This window comes from Salvelinus fontinalis, chromosome 6, assembly GCF_029448725.1.
Source record: "Salvelinus fontinalis isolate EN_2023a chromosome 6, ASM2944872v1, whole genome shotgun sequence".
NCBI classification, from domain to species: Eukaryota; Metazoa; Chordata; class Actinopteri; order Salmoniformes; family Salmonidae; genus Salvelinus; species Salvelinus fontinalis.
Window position 1 is genome coordinate 13,736,265 of NC_074670.1, and position 14,925 is coordinate 13,751,189.

Genomic DNA, 14,925 nt, shown 5'->3' on the forward strand with positions numbered 1-14,925 from the left:
GGATATTCATAGTGTTTTGTGTTGAGCATATCATAAACCTACTGCTGGGATATTCATAGTAGTGTTTTGTGTTGAGCACATCATAAACCTACTGCTGGGATATTCATAGTAGTGTTTTGTGTTGAGCACATCATAAACCTACTGCTGGGATATTTATTGTAGTGTTTTGTGTTGAGCACATCATAAACCTACTGCTGGGATATTCATAGTAGTGTTTTGTGTTGAGCACATCATAAACCTACTGCTGGGATATTTATTGTAGTGTTTTGTGTTGAGCACATCATAAACCTACTGCTGGGATATTCATAGCAGTGTTTTGTGTTGAGCACATCATAAACCTACTGCTGGGATATTTATTGTAGTGTTTTGTGTTGAGCACATCATAAACCTACTGCTGGGATATTCATAGTAGTGTTTTGTGTTGAGCACATAAACCTACTGCTGGGATATTCATAGTGTTTTGTGTTGAGCAGATCATAAACTTACTGCTGGGATATTCATAGTAGTGTTTTGTGTTGAGCACATCATAAACCTACTGCTGGGATATTCATAGTTGCGTTTTGTGTTGAGCACATCATAAACCTACTGCTGGGATATTCATAGTAGTGTTTTGTGTTGAGCACATCATAAACCTACTGCTGGGATATTCATAGTTGCGTTTTGTGTTGAGCACATCATAAACCTACTGCTGGGATATTCATAGTAGTGTTTTGTGTTGAGCACATCATAAACCTACTGCTGGGATATTCATAGTAGTGTTTTGTGTTGAGCACATCATAAACCTACTGCTGGGATATTCATAGTGGTGTTTTGTGTTGAGCACATCATAAACCTGCTGCTGGGATATTCATAGTAGTGTTTTGTGTTGAGCACATCATAAACCTACTGCTGGGATAGTCATAGCAGTGTTTTGTGTTGAGCACATCATAAACCTACTGCTGGGATATTCATAGCAGTGTTTTGTGTTGAGCACATCATAAACCTACTGCTGGGATATTCATAGCAGTGTTTTGTGTTGAGCACATAAACCTACTGCTGGGATATTCATAGTGTTTTGTGTTGAGCACATCATAAACCTACTGCTGGGATATTCATAGTTGCGTTTTGTGTTGAGCACATCATAAACCTACTGCTGGGATATTCATAGTTGTGTTTTGTGTTGAGCACATCATAAACCTACTGCTGGGATATTCATAGTAGTGTTTTGTGTTGAGCACATCATAAACCTACTGCTGGGATATTCATAGTGTTTTGTGTTGAGCATATCATAAACCTGCTGCTGGGATATTCATAGTAGTGTTTTGTGTTGAGCACATCATAAACCTACTGCTGGGATATTCATACGGTTTTGTGTTGAGCACATCATAAACCAACTGCTGGGATATTCATAGTGTTTTGTGTTGAGCATATCATAAACCTGCTGCTGGGATATTCATAGTAGTGTTTTGTGTTGAGCACATCATAAACCTACTGCTGGGATATTCATAGGGTTTTGTGTTGAGCACATCATAAACCTACTGCTGGGATATTCAAATTAGTGTTTTGTGTTGAGCACATAAACCTACTGCTGGGATATTCATAGTAGTGTTTTGTGTTGAGCACATTAACCTACTGCTGGGATATTCATAGTAGTGTTTTGTGTTGAGCACATAAACCTACTGCTGGGATATTCTTAGTTGTGTTTTGTGTTGAGCACATAAACCTACTGCTGGGATATTCATAGTAGTGTTTTGTGTTGAGCACATCATAAACCTACTGCTGGGATATTCATAGTGTTTTGTGTTGAGCATATCATAAACCTGCTGCTGGGATATTCATAGTAGTGTTTTGTGTTGAGCACATCATAAACCTACTGCTGGGATATTCATAGGGTTTTGTGTTGAGCACATCATAAACCTACTGCTGGGATATTCATAGGGTTTTGTGTTGAGCACATCATAAACCTACTGCTGGGATATTCAAATTAGTGTTTTGTGTTGAGCACATAAACCTACTGCTGGGATATTCATAGTAGTGTTTTGTGTTGAGCACATTAACCTACTGCTGGGATATTCATAGTAGTGTTTTGTGTTGAGCACATAAACCTACTGCTGGGATATTCTTAGTTGTGTTTTGTGTTGAGCACATAAACCTACTGCTGGGATATTCATAGTAGTGTTTTGTGTTGAGCACATCATAAACCTACTGCTGGGATATTCATAGTGTTTTGTGTTGAGCACATCATAAACCTACTGCTGGGATATTCATAGTAGTGTTTTGTGTTGAGCACATCATAAACCTACTGCTGGGATATTCATAGTGTTTTGTGTTGAGCATATCATAAACCTACTGCTGGGATATTCATAGTAGTGTTTTGTGTTGAGCACATCATAAACCTACTGCTGGGATATTCATAGTGTTTTGTGTTGAGCATATCATAAACCTACTGCTGGGATATTCATAGTAGTGTTTTGTGTTGAGCACATAAACCTACTGCTGGGATATTCATAGTAGTGTTTTGTGTTGAGCACATCATAAACCTACTGCTGGGATATTCATAGTAGTGTTTTGTGTTAGGCACATCATAAACCTACTGCTGGGATATTCATAGTAGTGTTTTGTGTTGAGCACATCATAAACCTACTGCTGGGATATTCATAGTAGTGTTTTGTGTTGAGCACATCATAAACCTACTGCTGGGATATTCATAGTGGTGTTTTGTGTTGAGCACATCATAAACCTGCTGCTGGGATATTCATAGTAGTGTTTTGTGTTGAGCACATCATAAACCTACTGCTGGGATATTCATAGTGTTTTGTGTTGAGCACATCATAAACCTACTGCTGGGATATTCATAGTATCGTTTTGTGTTGAGCACATCATAAACCTACTGCTGGGATATTCATAGTAGTGTTTTGTGTTGAGCACATCATAAACCTACTGCTGGGATATTCATAGTGTTTTGTGTTGAGCACATCATAAACCTACTGCTGGGATATTCATAGTATCGTTTTGTGTTGAGCACATCATAAACCTACTGCTGGGATATTCATAGTATCGTTTTGTGTTGAGCACATCATAAACCTACTGCTGGGATATTCATAGTAGTGTTTTGTGTTAGGCACATCATAAACCTACTGCTGGGATATTCATAGTAGTGTTTTGTGTTGAGCACATCATAAACCTACTGCTGGGATATTCATAGTAGTGTTTTGTGTTGAGCACATCATAAACCTACTGCTGGGATATTCATAGTGTTTTGTGTTGAGCACATCATAAACCTACTGCTGGGATATTCATAGTATCGTTTTGTGTTGAGCACATCATAAACCTACTGCTGGGATATTCATAGTAGTGTTTTGTGTTGAGCACATCATAAACCTACTGCTGGGATATTCATAGTGTTTTGTGTTGAGCACATCATAAACCTACTGCTGGGATATTCATAGTATCGTTTTGTGTTGAGCACATCATAAACCTACTGCTGGGATATTCATAGTATCGTTTTGTGTTGAGCACATCATAAACCTACTGCTGGGATATTCATAGTAGTGTTTTGTGTTGAGCACATCATAAACCTACTGCTGGGATATTCATAGTAGTGTTTTGTGTTAGGCACATCATAAACCTACTGCTGGGATATTCATAGTAGTGTTTTGTGTTGAGCACATCATAAACCTACTGCTGGGATATTCATAGTAGTGTTTTGTGTTGAGCACATCATAAACCTACTGCTGGGATATTCATAGTAGTGTTTTGTGTTGAGCACATCATAAACCTACTGCTGGGATATTCATAATAGTGTTTTGTGTTGAGCACATCAGTGTGTTTGGTTGGTAGACAGATCTATTCATATGACGCGTGTCATTTTGATGCAACAAAAAAAACATTATAGAAAGCGATAAAACAGTTTTCAATGCAGTGTTTGCTTTTGCTAGAGATTTGTAAAGTTTTGTGTTTAGAGTTTTGGGAAAATGGCCCAATGATTCAGCAAACGTGTGTAAACAATTGTGGAAAACTGTAAATGAAATATTTTCCATTTCAGAGTATAAGTATTGAGATAGTCTGTATTTTAATCTTGTGGATGGCATGCATCTTTGAAAGAATATTGTCGGCGCCATAGCAGGGCCTCTCACCTTCCTCCAGGGTTTCTCCTGTTGTCGTGGTGTTTATCTAAACATTGCTTTCCCTGGCCTATGTTTTGACACGCAGTACAATATGGCTACAGCCCCGGGACATGGTAATCCACTGCTACAATAGCACACTGACTGAGACAGTAAGTGATACCCCATTGTGGCTCTCTCTGCACCTTGTCTCCATTGTGGCTCTCTCTGCACCTTGTCCCCATTGTGGCTCTCTCTGCACCTTGTCCCCATTCTGGCTCTCTCTGCACCTTGTCCCCATTGTGGCTCTCTGCACCTTGTCTCCATTGTGGCTCTCTCTGCACCTTGTCTCCATTGTGGCTCTCTCTGCACCTTGTCTCCATTGTGGCTCTTTCTGCACCTCGTCTCCATTGTGGCTCTCTCTGCACCTTGTCTCCATTGTGGCTCTCTCTGGACCTTGTCTCCATTGTGGCTCTCTCTGCACCTTGTCTCCATTGTGGCTCTCTCTGCACCTTGTCTCCATTGTGGCTCTCTCTGCACCTTGTCTCCATTGTGGCTCTCTCTGCACCTTGTCTCCATTGTGGCTCTCTCTGCACCTTGTCTCCATTGTGGCTCTCTCTGCACCTTGGCTCCATTGTGGCTCTCTCTGCACCTTGGCTCCATTGTGGCTCTCTCTGCACCTTGGCTCCATTGTGGCTCTCTCTGCACCTTGTCTCCATTGTGGCTCTCTCTGCACCTTGTCTCCATTGTGGCTCTCTGCACCTTGTCTCCATTGTGGCTCTCTGCACCTTGTCTCCATTGTGGCTCTCTGCACCTTGTCTTCATTGTGGCTCTCTCTCTGCACCTTGTCTTCATTGTGGCTCTCTCTCTGCACCTTGTCTTCATTGTGGCTCTCTGCACCTTGTCTCCATTGTGGCTCTCTCTCTGCACCTTGTCTTCATTGTGGCTCTCTGCACCTTGTCTCCATTGTGGCTCCCTCTGCACCTTGTCTTCATTGTGGCTCTCTCTCTGCACCTTGTCTTCATTGTGGCTCTCTCTCTGCACCTTGTCTTCATTGTGGCTCTCTCTCTGCACCTTGGCTCCATTGTGGCTCTCTGCACCTTGGCTCCATTGTGGCTCTCTGCACCTTGTCTTCATTGTGGCTCTCTCTCTGCACCTTGTCTCCATTGTGGCTCTCTGCACCTTGTCTTCATTGTGGCTCTCTCTCTGCACCTTGGCTCCATTGTGGCTCCCTCTGCACCTTGTCTCCATTGTGGCTCTCTGCACCTTGTCTTCATTGTGGCTCTCTCTCTGCACCTTGTCTCCATTGTGGCTCTCTCTGCACCTTGTCTCCATTGTGGCTAGGCTACACCACATCGCTCCCCTCTGCTCCTCTCCTCTTCTGCTTTCCCTCTCCTCCTCCTCTCCTCTTCTGCTTTCCCTCTCCTCCTCCTCTCCTCTCCTGCTTTCCCTCTGCTCCTCCTCTCCTCTTCTGCTTTCCCTCTCCCCCTCCCCTCTTCTGCTTTCCCTCTCCTCCTCCTCTCTTCTGCTTTCCCTCTCCTCCTCTCCTCTTCTGCTTTCCCTCTCCTCTTCTGCTTTCCCTCTCCTCTCCTCTTCTGCTTTCCCTCTCCTCCTCTCCTCTTCTGCTTTCCCTGTCCTCTTCTGCTTTCCCTCTCCTCCTCCTCTCCTCTTCTGCTTTCCCTCTCCTCCTCTCCCTGGCTTTCTCAAAAACTTCTTGAAGGATAATTCATGATTTCATTAAGATTTAATTCACATCTCTCACAGGTGAAACTGCTAGAGTGTTCTCCAGTATTCTTGACACTAGGTCAAGCTCTATACCATACTATACCATACTCTACAGTAATGAGTATGCTACACCAGAGGGGGTAATATTTCATACTAATAATGGAAATGTGATCATCCTGAGGTAGTGATGTGGTGTCATGTCTGACAGCTTTTATGAAGGATGGATCTTATCTGTCCATCACAGGAAGGCAGGTGTCCGTCGTGTAAACGGAGAAGGAGGAGAGGAGATGGGGTAATGGGACAGAATAGGAGCAACAGGTGGAAGAAGAGAGGGATGGAGGAGGATGAGAGAGGCGAGGAGGGAGAGAGGCGGAGTGGGAGGAGGGGAGAGAGGCAGAGTGGGAGGAGGGGAGAGAGGCAGAGTGGGAGGAGGGAGAGAAGCGGAGTGGGAGGAGGGAGAGAAGCGGAGTGGGAGGAGGGAGAGAAGCGGAGTGGGAGGAGGGAGAGAAGCGGAGTGGGAGGAGGGAGAGAGGTGAAGTGGGAGGAGGGAGAGAAGTATTTAAGAGGCTGTCCATCTCCCCCTCCTCACCGTTCTTCGTTACTCTCCCTCTACGTGTCCAACAGCAGGCCAGCACTCCTCCTTTTGCTCAGGTAAGGAAGAAAAGTTGACTCAGGAATTAATGCCGTTTTCAGCAACAGGCAAAATAATTCAGCCCTTTTGCTCTTCAGGAGGTAGTTCTGTCTAGCACGGTAACATGTGTAGCAGATGAAATATATTTCAGCTGTTTGTGATCTAGAGACAATGATACAAAGTTTGCGTTGCTGTAACCCTAAACAACGTCAATATAACTCTTACAGAAAGGGGAGAGCACACAGCCTGCACTGTAGACTTCACTACTCTGTGTTTGGGGATTTCATGTCTATTCCCTGGTCTATACCGGTGTGATGTTAGCCTGTATGGAGTTTATGACCTGTTGTGTTTCCTCTGTCCTGACCTCTCTCTTCTTTTTCTTCTTTATTTTCTGTTTATGTTAATATCTTGCTCAAAGGAGGCAAATCTATATTTTTCCTAAACAAGAATGACCTCAGATTTCTGTTGGGATAAAGTGAATTTGATACAGTGTAAATGTAATTGTAGGGAAAGAAGTAGAGTGGTCAGGGAAGAGGGGTGGGAGAGGTGGAGGGGTGGTGGAGGTAAGATGGAGAGGTGGAGGGGTGGTGGAGGTAAGATGGAGAGGTGGAGGGGTGGTGGAGGTAAGATGGAGAGGTGGAGGGGTGGTGGAGGTAAGATGGAGAGGTGGAGGGGTGGTGGAGGTAAGATGGAGGGGTGGTGGAGGTAAGATGGAGAGGTGGAGGGGTGGTGGAGGTAAGATGGAGGGGTGGTGGAGGTAAGATGGAGAGGTGGAGGGGTGGTGGAGGTAAGATGGAGAGGTGGAGGGGTGGTGGAGGTAAGATGGAGAGGTGGAGGGGTGGTGGAGGTAAGATGGAGAGGTGGAGGGGTGGTGGAGGTAAGATGGAGAGGTGGAGGGGTGGTGGAGGTAAGATGGAGAGGTGGGGAAGGGATGAGGAGCAAAGGGAAGGTGGAGGGGTGGTGGAGGTAAGATGGAGAGGTGGGGAAGGGATGGGGGGCGAAGGGAAGGTGGAGGGATGGGATGGGATCAACAGATAGATGGAAGGGAAAGTGGAGGGGTGGGATGGAGAGGTAGAGGGGTGGGATAGAGATATAGAGAGGTGGGATGGAGAGATGAGGGGTGGGATAAAGAGATGGATGGGTGGGATGGAGAGATGAGGGGTGGGATAAAGAGATGGATGGGTGGGATGGAGAGATGGATCGCTGGGATGGAGAGATGGATGGGTGGGATGGAGAGATGGATGGCTGGGATGGAGAGATGGATGGCTGGGATGGAGAGATGAGGGGTGGGATGGAGAGATGGGGGGTGGGATAAAGAGATGGAAGGGTAGGATAAAGAGATGGAAGGGTGGGATGGAGAGATGGGGGTGGGATAAAGAGATGGAAGGGTGAGATAAAGAGATGGGAGGGTAGGGTAAAGAGATGGAAGGGTGGGATGGAGAGGTGGATGGGTGGGATGGAGAGATGAGGGGTGGGATAAAGAGATGGAGGGGTGGGATGGAGAGATGAGGGGTGGGATAAAGAGATGGAGGGGTGGGATAAAGAGATGGAGGGGTGGGATGGAGAGATGAGGGGTGGGATAAAGAGATGGATGGGTGGGATAAAGAGATGGATGGGTGGGATAAAGAGATGGATGGGTGGGATAAAGAGATGGATGGGTGGGATAAAGAGATGGATGGCTGGGATGGAGAGATGGATGGCTGGGATGGAGAGATGGATGGGTGGGATGGAGAGATGAGGGGTGGGATAAAGAGATGGAGGGGTGGGATGGAGAAATGGATGGCTGGGATGGAGAGATGGATGGCTGGGATGGAGAGATGGATGGCTGGGATGGAGAGATGGATGGGTGGGATGGAGAGATGGATGGGTGGGATGGAGAGATGGATGGGTGGGATGGAGAGATGGATGGCTGGGATGGAGAGATGGATGGGTGGGATGGAGAGATGGATGGCTGGGATGGAGAGATGGATGGGTGGGATGGAGAGATGGATGGCTGGGATGGAGAGATGGAAGGGTAGGGTAAAGAGATGGAAGGGTAGGGTAAAGAGATGGATGGCTGGGATGGAGAGATGGATGGCTGGGATGGAGAGATGGAAGGGTAGGGTAAAGAGATGGAAGGGTAGGGTAAAAAGATGGAAGGGTAGGATGGAGAGATGGAAGGGTAGGATGGAGAGATGGAAGGGTGGGATAAAGAGATGGAAGGGTAGGATGGAGAGATGGAAGGGTAGGGTAAAGAGATGGAAGGGTGGGATAAAGAGATGGAAGGGTAGGATGGAGAGATGGATGGGTAGGGTAAAGAGATGGAAGGGTAGGATGGAGAGATGGAAGGGTGGGATAAAGAGATGGAAGGGTAGGATGGAGAGATGGAAGGGTAGGGTAAAGAGATGGAAGGGTAGGATAAAGAGATGGAAGGGTGAGATAAAGAGATGGAAGGGTGGGATGGAGAGATGGAAGGGTGGGATAAAGAGATGGAAGGGTGGGATAAAGAGATGGAAGGGTAGGATGGAGAGATGGAAGGGTGGGATAAAGAGATGGAAGGGTGGGTAAAGAGATGGAAGGGTAGGATGGAGAGATGGAAGGGTAGGGTAAAGAGATGGAAGGGTGGGATAAAGAGATGGAAGGGTAGGATGGAGAGATGGATGGGTAGGGTAAAGAGATGGAAGGGTAGGATGGAGAGATGGAAGGGTGGGATAAAGAGATGGAAGGGTAGGATGGAGAGATGGAAGGGTAGGGTAAAGAGATGGAAGGGTGGGATAAAGAGATGGAAGGGTAGGGTAAAGAGATGGAAGGGTGGGATAAAGAGATGGAAGGGTGGGATGGAGAGATGGAAGGGTGGGATAAAGAGATGGAAGGGTGGGATAAAGAGATGGAAGGGTGGGATAAAGAGATGGAAGGGTGGGATAAAGAGATGGAAGGGTGGGATAAAGAGATGGAAGGGTGGGATGGAGAGATGGAAGGGTGGGATAAAGAGATGGAAGGGTGGGATAAAGAGATGGAAGGGTAGGATGGAGAGATGGAAGGGTGGGATAAAGAGATGGAAGGGTGGGATAAAGAGATGGAAGGGTGGGATGGAGAGATGGAAGGGTGGGATAAAGAGATGGAAGGGTGGGATAAAGAGATGGAAGGGTAGGATGGAGAGATGGAAGGGTGGGATAAAGAGATGGAAGGGTGGGATAAAGAGATGGAAGGGTGGGATAAAGAGATGGAAGGGTGGGATGGAGAGATGGAAGGGTGGGATAAAGAGATGGAAGGGTGGGATAAAGAGATGGAAGGGTAGGATGGAGAGATGGAAGGGTGGGGTAAAGAGATGGAAGGGTGGGATGGAGAGATGAGGGGTGGGATAAAGAGATGGAGGGGTGGGATAAAGAGATGGAGGGGTGGGATAAAGAGATGGATGGCTGGGATGGAGAGATGAGGGGTGGGATAAAGAGATGGAGGGGTGGGATAAAGAGATGGATGGCTGGGATGGAGAGATGAGGGGTGGGATAAAGAGATGGAGGGGTGGGATAAAGAGATGGATGGCTGGGATGGAGAGATGAGGGGTGGGATAAAGAGATGGAGGGGTGGGATAAAGAGATGGATGGCTGGGATGGAGAGATGAGGGGTGGGATAAAGAGATGGAGGGGTGGGATAAAGAGATGGATGGCTGGGATGGAGAGATGAGGGGTGGGATAAAGAGATGGAGGGGTGGGATAAAGAGATGGAGGGGTGGGATAAAGAGATGGATGGCTGGGATGGAGAGATGAGGGGTGGGATAAAGAGATGGAGGGGTGGGATAAAGAGATGGATGGCTGGGATGGAGAGATGAGGGGTGGGATAAAGAGATGGAGGGGTGGGATAAAGAGATGGATGGCTGGGATGGAGAGATGAGGGGTGGGATAAAGAGATGGATGGCTGGGATGGAGAGATGAGGGGTGGGATAAAGAGATGGAGGGGTGGGATAAAGAGATGGAAGGGTGGGGTAAAGAGATGGAAGGGTGGGATGGAGAGATGAGGGGTGGGATAAAGAGATGGAGGGGTGGGATAAAGAGATGGATGGCTGGGATGGAGAGATGAGGGGTGGGATAAAGAGATGGAGGGGTGGGATAAAGAGATGGATGGCTGGGATGGAGAGATGAGGGGTGGGATAAAGAGATGGAGGGGTGGGATAAAGAGATGGATGGGTAGGGTAAAGAGATGGATGGCTGGGATGGAGAGATGAGGGGTGGGATAAAGAGATGGAAGGGTGGGATAAAGAGATGGAGGGGTGGGATGGAGAGATGGATGGGTGGGATGGAGAGATGAGGGGTGGGATAAAGAGATGAGGGGTGGGATAAAGAGATGGAGTGGTGGGATGGAGAGATGGATGGGTGGGATGGAGAGATGAGGGGTGGGATAAAGAGATGGATGGCTGGGATAAAGAGATGGATGGGTGGGATGGAGAGATGGATGGGTGGGATGGAGAGATGAGGGGTGGGATGGAGAGATGAGGGGTGGGATAAAGAGATGGATGGCTGGGATGGAGGCAGGGTGGTGGGATACATACACCTGTCTTCTCTGTTACCAACCATCCAGTCCAGCTCAGGTAGAGAGCAGCTCAGGTTCCTATGGTCCCAGTTCCTCCTGTACTGGGTTGGACAGGACAGGGCTTTAGGGTTAGAGACAGAGTTAGAGCTGGGTGTGTTTCTACCTGGTGTGAGTTTCACTCTTATCAGAAGGCTGGGGTTCACATATCCTGCTCACTATTACCTATCTCCTTTCCATCAGTGTCTCAATGTGGCTCCCCACAGATCCAGGATCAACTTATCCTTAAGTGGGGAAACTAACCATCAATCATCATCATACTCCATGGCTAACTGTCTGGGGCTTTAGTAATGTAGTAGGGCTCTTGGGGTTTGTAGTTTTTCAGATGTTGGGTAGGATGACTTTATACTTGTGACTAATTCAGGAACTAGACAGGTTTGAGGAACAAGCAGCTCTCTCTCTCTGTCTATTCATCCATCTCTCTCTCTCGTCCTATCTGTCCTGCCGTGCTCAGCAGACATGGTTATTGCTAACTCAGTTGATACTGTGTCTCTGTAACAGTGGAGGCTGCTGAGGGGAGGATGGATCATAATAATGTCTGGAATGGAATGATATCAAACACGTTTTTGGGGGGGTGTTTCATGTGTTTGATATCACTCCATTCCAGCCATTATTATGAGATGTCCTCCTCTCACCAGCCTCCACTGCTCTCTACAGTGTGTTTGACTGATCAATCTGATCCTGGCTCAGCTTCCATGAGAAAATACACACACTCTGCACAGGCTACATCACTTGATGTCCTACTACAATGTGAAACACCTACTCATGATCCTAACCATGTCTATTGTCTCTCTACCTCTGTAGTATGTCTAACAATGTTATTAATCATGATCCTAACCATGTCTATTGTCTCTCTACCTCTGTAGTATTTCTAACAATGTTATTAATCATGATCCTAACCATGTCTATTGTCTCTCTACCTCTGTAGTATTTCTAACAATGTTATTAATCATGATCCTAACCATGTCTATTGTCTCTCTACCTCTGTAGTGTCTAACAATGTTATTAATATTGATCCTAATCATGTCTATTGTCTCTCTACCTCTGTAGTATGTCTAACCCTACCAACACAGAGAATGTGTCCACCTTGGAGACGGCCATGCAGCTGATGATCCAGACCTTCCATAAGTATTCTGGAGACGAGGGCGACAAATACACCCTGAGCAGAGCAGAGCTCAAAGTGATGCTCTCTGCAGAGCTGGGCAACTACCTGGGGGTAAGGAGATTGACACACACACAGACACACACGCACAGACACACAGCGTAAAAGTCTTCCTCTCTCCCTCACCCAGAATGCCCAGGACAAGGAAGCAGTGGACAAGGTGATGGGGGACCTGGATGCCAACAATGATGGAGAGGTGGACTTCACTGAGTTTGTTATTCTGGTGGGGGCGCTCACCGTCGCCTGCAACGACTTCTTCCTGGAGTACAACGACAAGGGGGAGAAGAAGTGAACACAACACACACATGTACACAACACACACATGTACACTCACACATATCTATGCTCTCTCTCTCACACTCACTCACTGAGGAGAGGACGATCAAATCAAATCAAATGTATTTATAAATCCCTTCTTACATCAGCTGATATCTCAAAGTGCTGTACAGAAACCCAGCCTAAAACCCCAAACAGCAAACAATGCAGGTGTAGAAGCACGGTCATTATGAGACATCTCCACTCAAATCCTGGCTAGGCTTAATGTCTACTGTTTAATAACAGAGACCTACACACACCATACATACCACACACATGCACACACACACTCAGATGTTCATAGATGCATCGTGGCACACTGGGCAGTGTGTTTAGTGTTTAGTGTGTGTGCCGTCTCGATCCAAACCAAACCCAACACACAGAAGTTTATTCCAGAGTGAAAATGTGGAGAGTTTAAGTCATCATTAATAACGGTCATTGTTGAATATGTGAATATAATTTCTCTGTCTTTTCATTCGTTTTGTTAAACTGTTCCTCCTCGATAGAATAAACATGACATTTAACCAAAGCTTGTCGTGGAGTATTGTTGTGGTTTCTGGATACGTTGTGTGTATGTTTGGGATATTCCTCATTTACCCAGTCTCTCTGATGGATGAGAGGAGTAGTAACACAGTCTGGCCACCAGATGGGAGCAGAGTGAGAGACACTCCAGGGATGGACTTTTGTGTCTGTGCTGCACTTCCATTAACTTAATCACATCACATTTTATTGGTCACATACACGTGTTTAGCAGATGTTATTGCGGGTGTAGCGAAATGCTTGTGTTTGTAGCGCCAACAGTTCAGTAGTATCTAACAAGTATTTCACAACATATACACACACATCTAATTAAAGGAATGGAATTAAGAATATATAAATATATGATGAGCAATATCAGAGCGGCATAGACTAAGATACAGTAGAATAGGATACAATATATACATACGAGATGAATAATGAATGACATTATTAAAGTGACTGGTGTTCCATTATTAAAGTGGCCAGTGATTCCAAGTCTATCTAAATAGGGCAGCAGCCTCTAATGTGCTAGTGATGTCTATTTAACAGCATTTAACAGTCTGATAGCCTTGAGATAGAAGCTGTTTTTCAGTCTCTCATTCCCAGCCTTGATGACCTTTTTGGCCTTCCTGTGACATTGGGTGCTCTAGGTGTCTTGGAGGGCAGATAGTTTGCGTCGGGCAGACCGCACCACCCTCTGGAGAGCCCTGCGGTCGCGGGCGGTGCAGTTGCCGTACCAGGTGATGATACAGCCGACAGGATGCTCTCAATTGTGCATCTGTAAAAGTTTGTGAGGGTTTTTGGTGCCAATCCAAATTTATTTAGCCTCCTGAGGTTGAAGAGTAACTGTTGCGCCTTTTTCACACCAGTGTCTGTTTAGGTGGACCATTTCAGTTTGTCAGTGATGTGTACGCCGAAAAACTTGAAGCCTTAACCTTCTCCACTGCGGTCCCGTCGAGGTCATTCTGAAGGATATTACCTGAATAGCCTAATATTTTACATTACCACTGATACCAACAGTACCTGGATGGCCTGACAGTGACAGATCAGTTTCATCCATACCTTATGAAGATCTGTGAAGCTTCACAATGAGCTCTATAATCTGTCCAACAACAGATCTCAGAACTGTGTTCCACGCTGACCCATCTTAGACTGTCTTCTCATTTTTAAGATGTTCTTCCTAAAGTTGAATCCAAAGCCAACATTACTGAATATTAAACCTTTAGAATTAGCAGAACAGACTAAATCCCTCAGGAAACAGATATTCAGCATGGTGGTAGTCTATACCAAATATGGAATATTTCCATTGTCGATGAACACTGATGTGGTACAGAATTGTAATGTGATAGGAATGCATTAATCAAACATTCCAAATGGTACTACAACACATATGCAAACACACAATCCTGTAAATGTGCACATACAACATTTGGTTGGCAGTAGGAAGAGCTTGAAATGACCTTGAAACAGGCCTGTTAGTACAGTAATAGTTTATTTTACTGTAATGCTACAGCACTTTGAATCAGGTTACTGGCCATAATGTTTGTTTTACTGTAAAGCTATGGCTCTTTGAATCAGATTACTGGCCACAGTGTTTGTTTTGCTGTAAAGCTACAGCTCTTTGAATCAGGTTACTGGCCACAGTGTTTGTTTTACTGTAAAGCTACGGCTCTTTGAATCAGGTTACTGGCCACAGAGTTTGTTTTGCTGTAAAGCTACAGCTCTTTGAATCAGGTTACTGGCCACAGTGTTTGTTTTACTGTAAAGCTACGGCTCTTTGAATCAGGTTAATGGCCACAGAGTTTGTTTTGCTGTAAAGCTACAGCTCTTTGAATCAGGTTAATGGCCACAGAGTTTGTTTTACTGTAAAGCTACAGCTCTTTGAATCAGGATATGGCCACAGAGTTTGTTTTATTGTAAAGCTACAG

General features: G+C 45.7%; 1 protein-coding gene across 1 annotated transcript; it reads left to right on the forward strand.

The window, feature by feature from the left end:
- Nucleotides 1–6,403: 6,403 nt before the first annotated feature.
- On the forward strand, nucleotides 6,404–13,007 carry LOC129856663 (protein S100-A1-like). Its single transcript, XM_055924404.1, has 3 exons — nucleotides 6,404–6,458; nucleotides 12,052–12,217; nucleotides 12,294–13,007. Exons 2-3 carry the CDS (start codon nucleotides 12,053–12,055, stop codon nucleotides 12,453–12,455), a joined length of 327 nt encoding a protein of 108 aa, XP_055780379.1. The 5' UTR covers nucleotides 6,404–6,458; nucleotide 12,052; the 3' UTR covers nucleotides 12,456–13,007.
- Nucleotides 13,008–14,925: the final 1,918 nt, after the last annotated feature.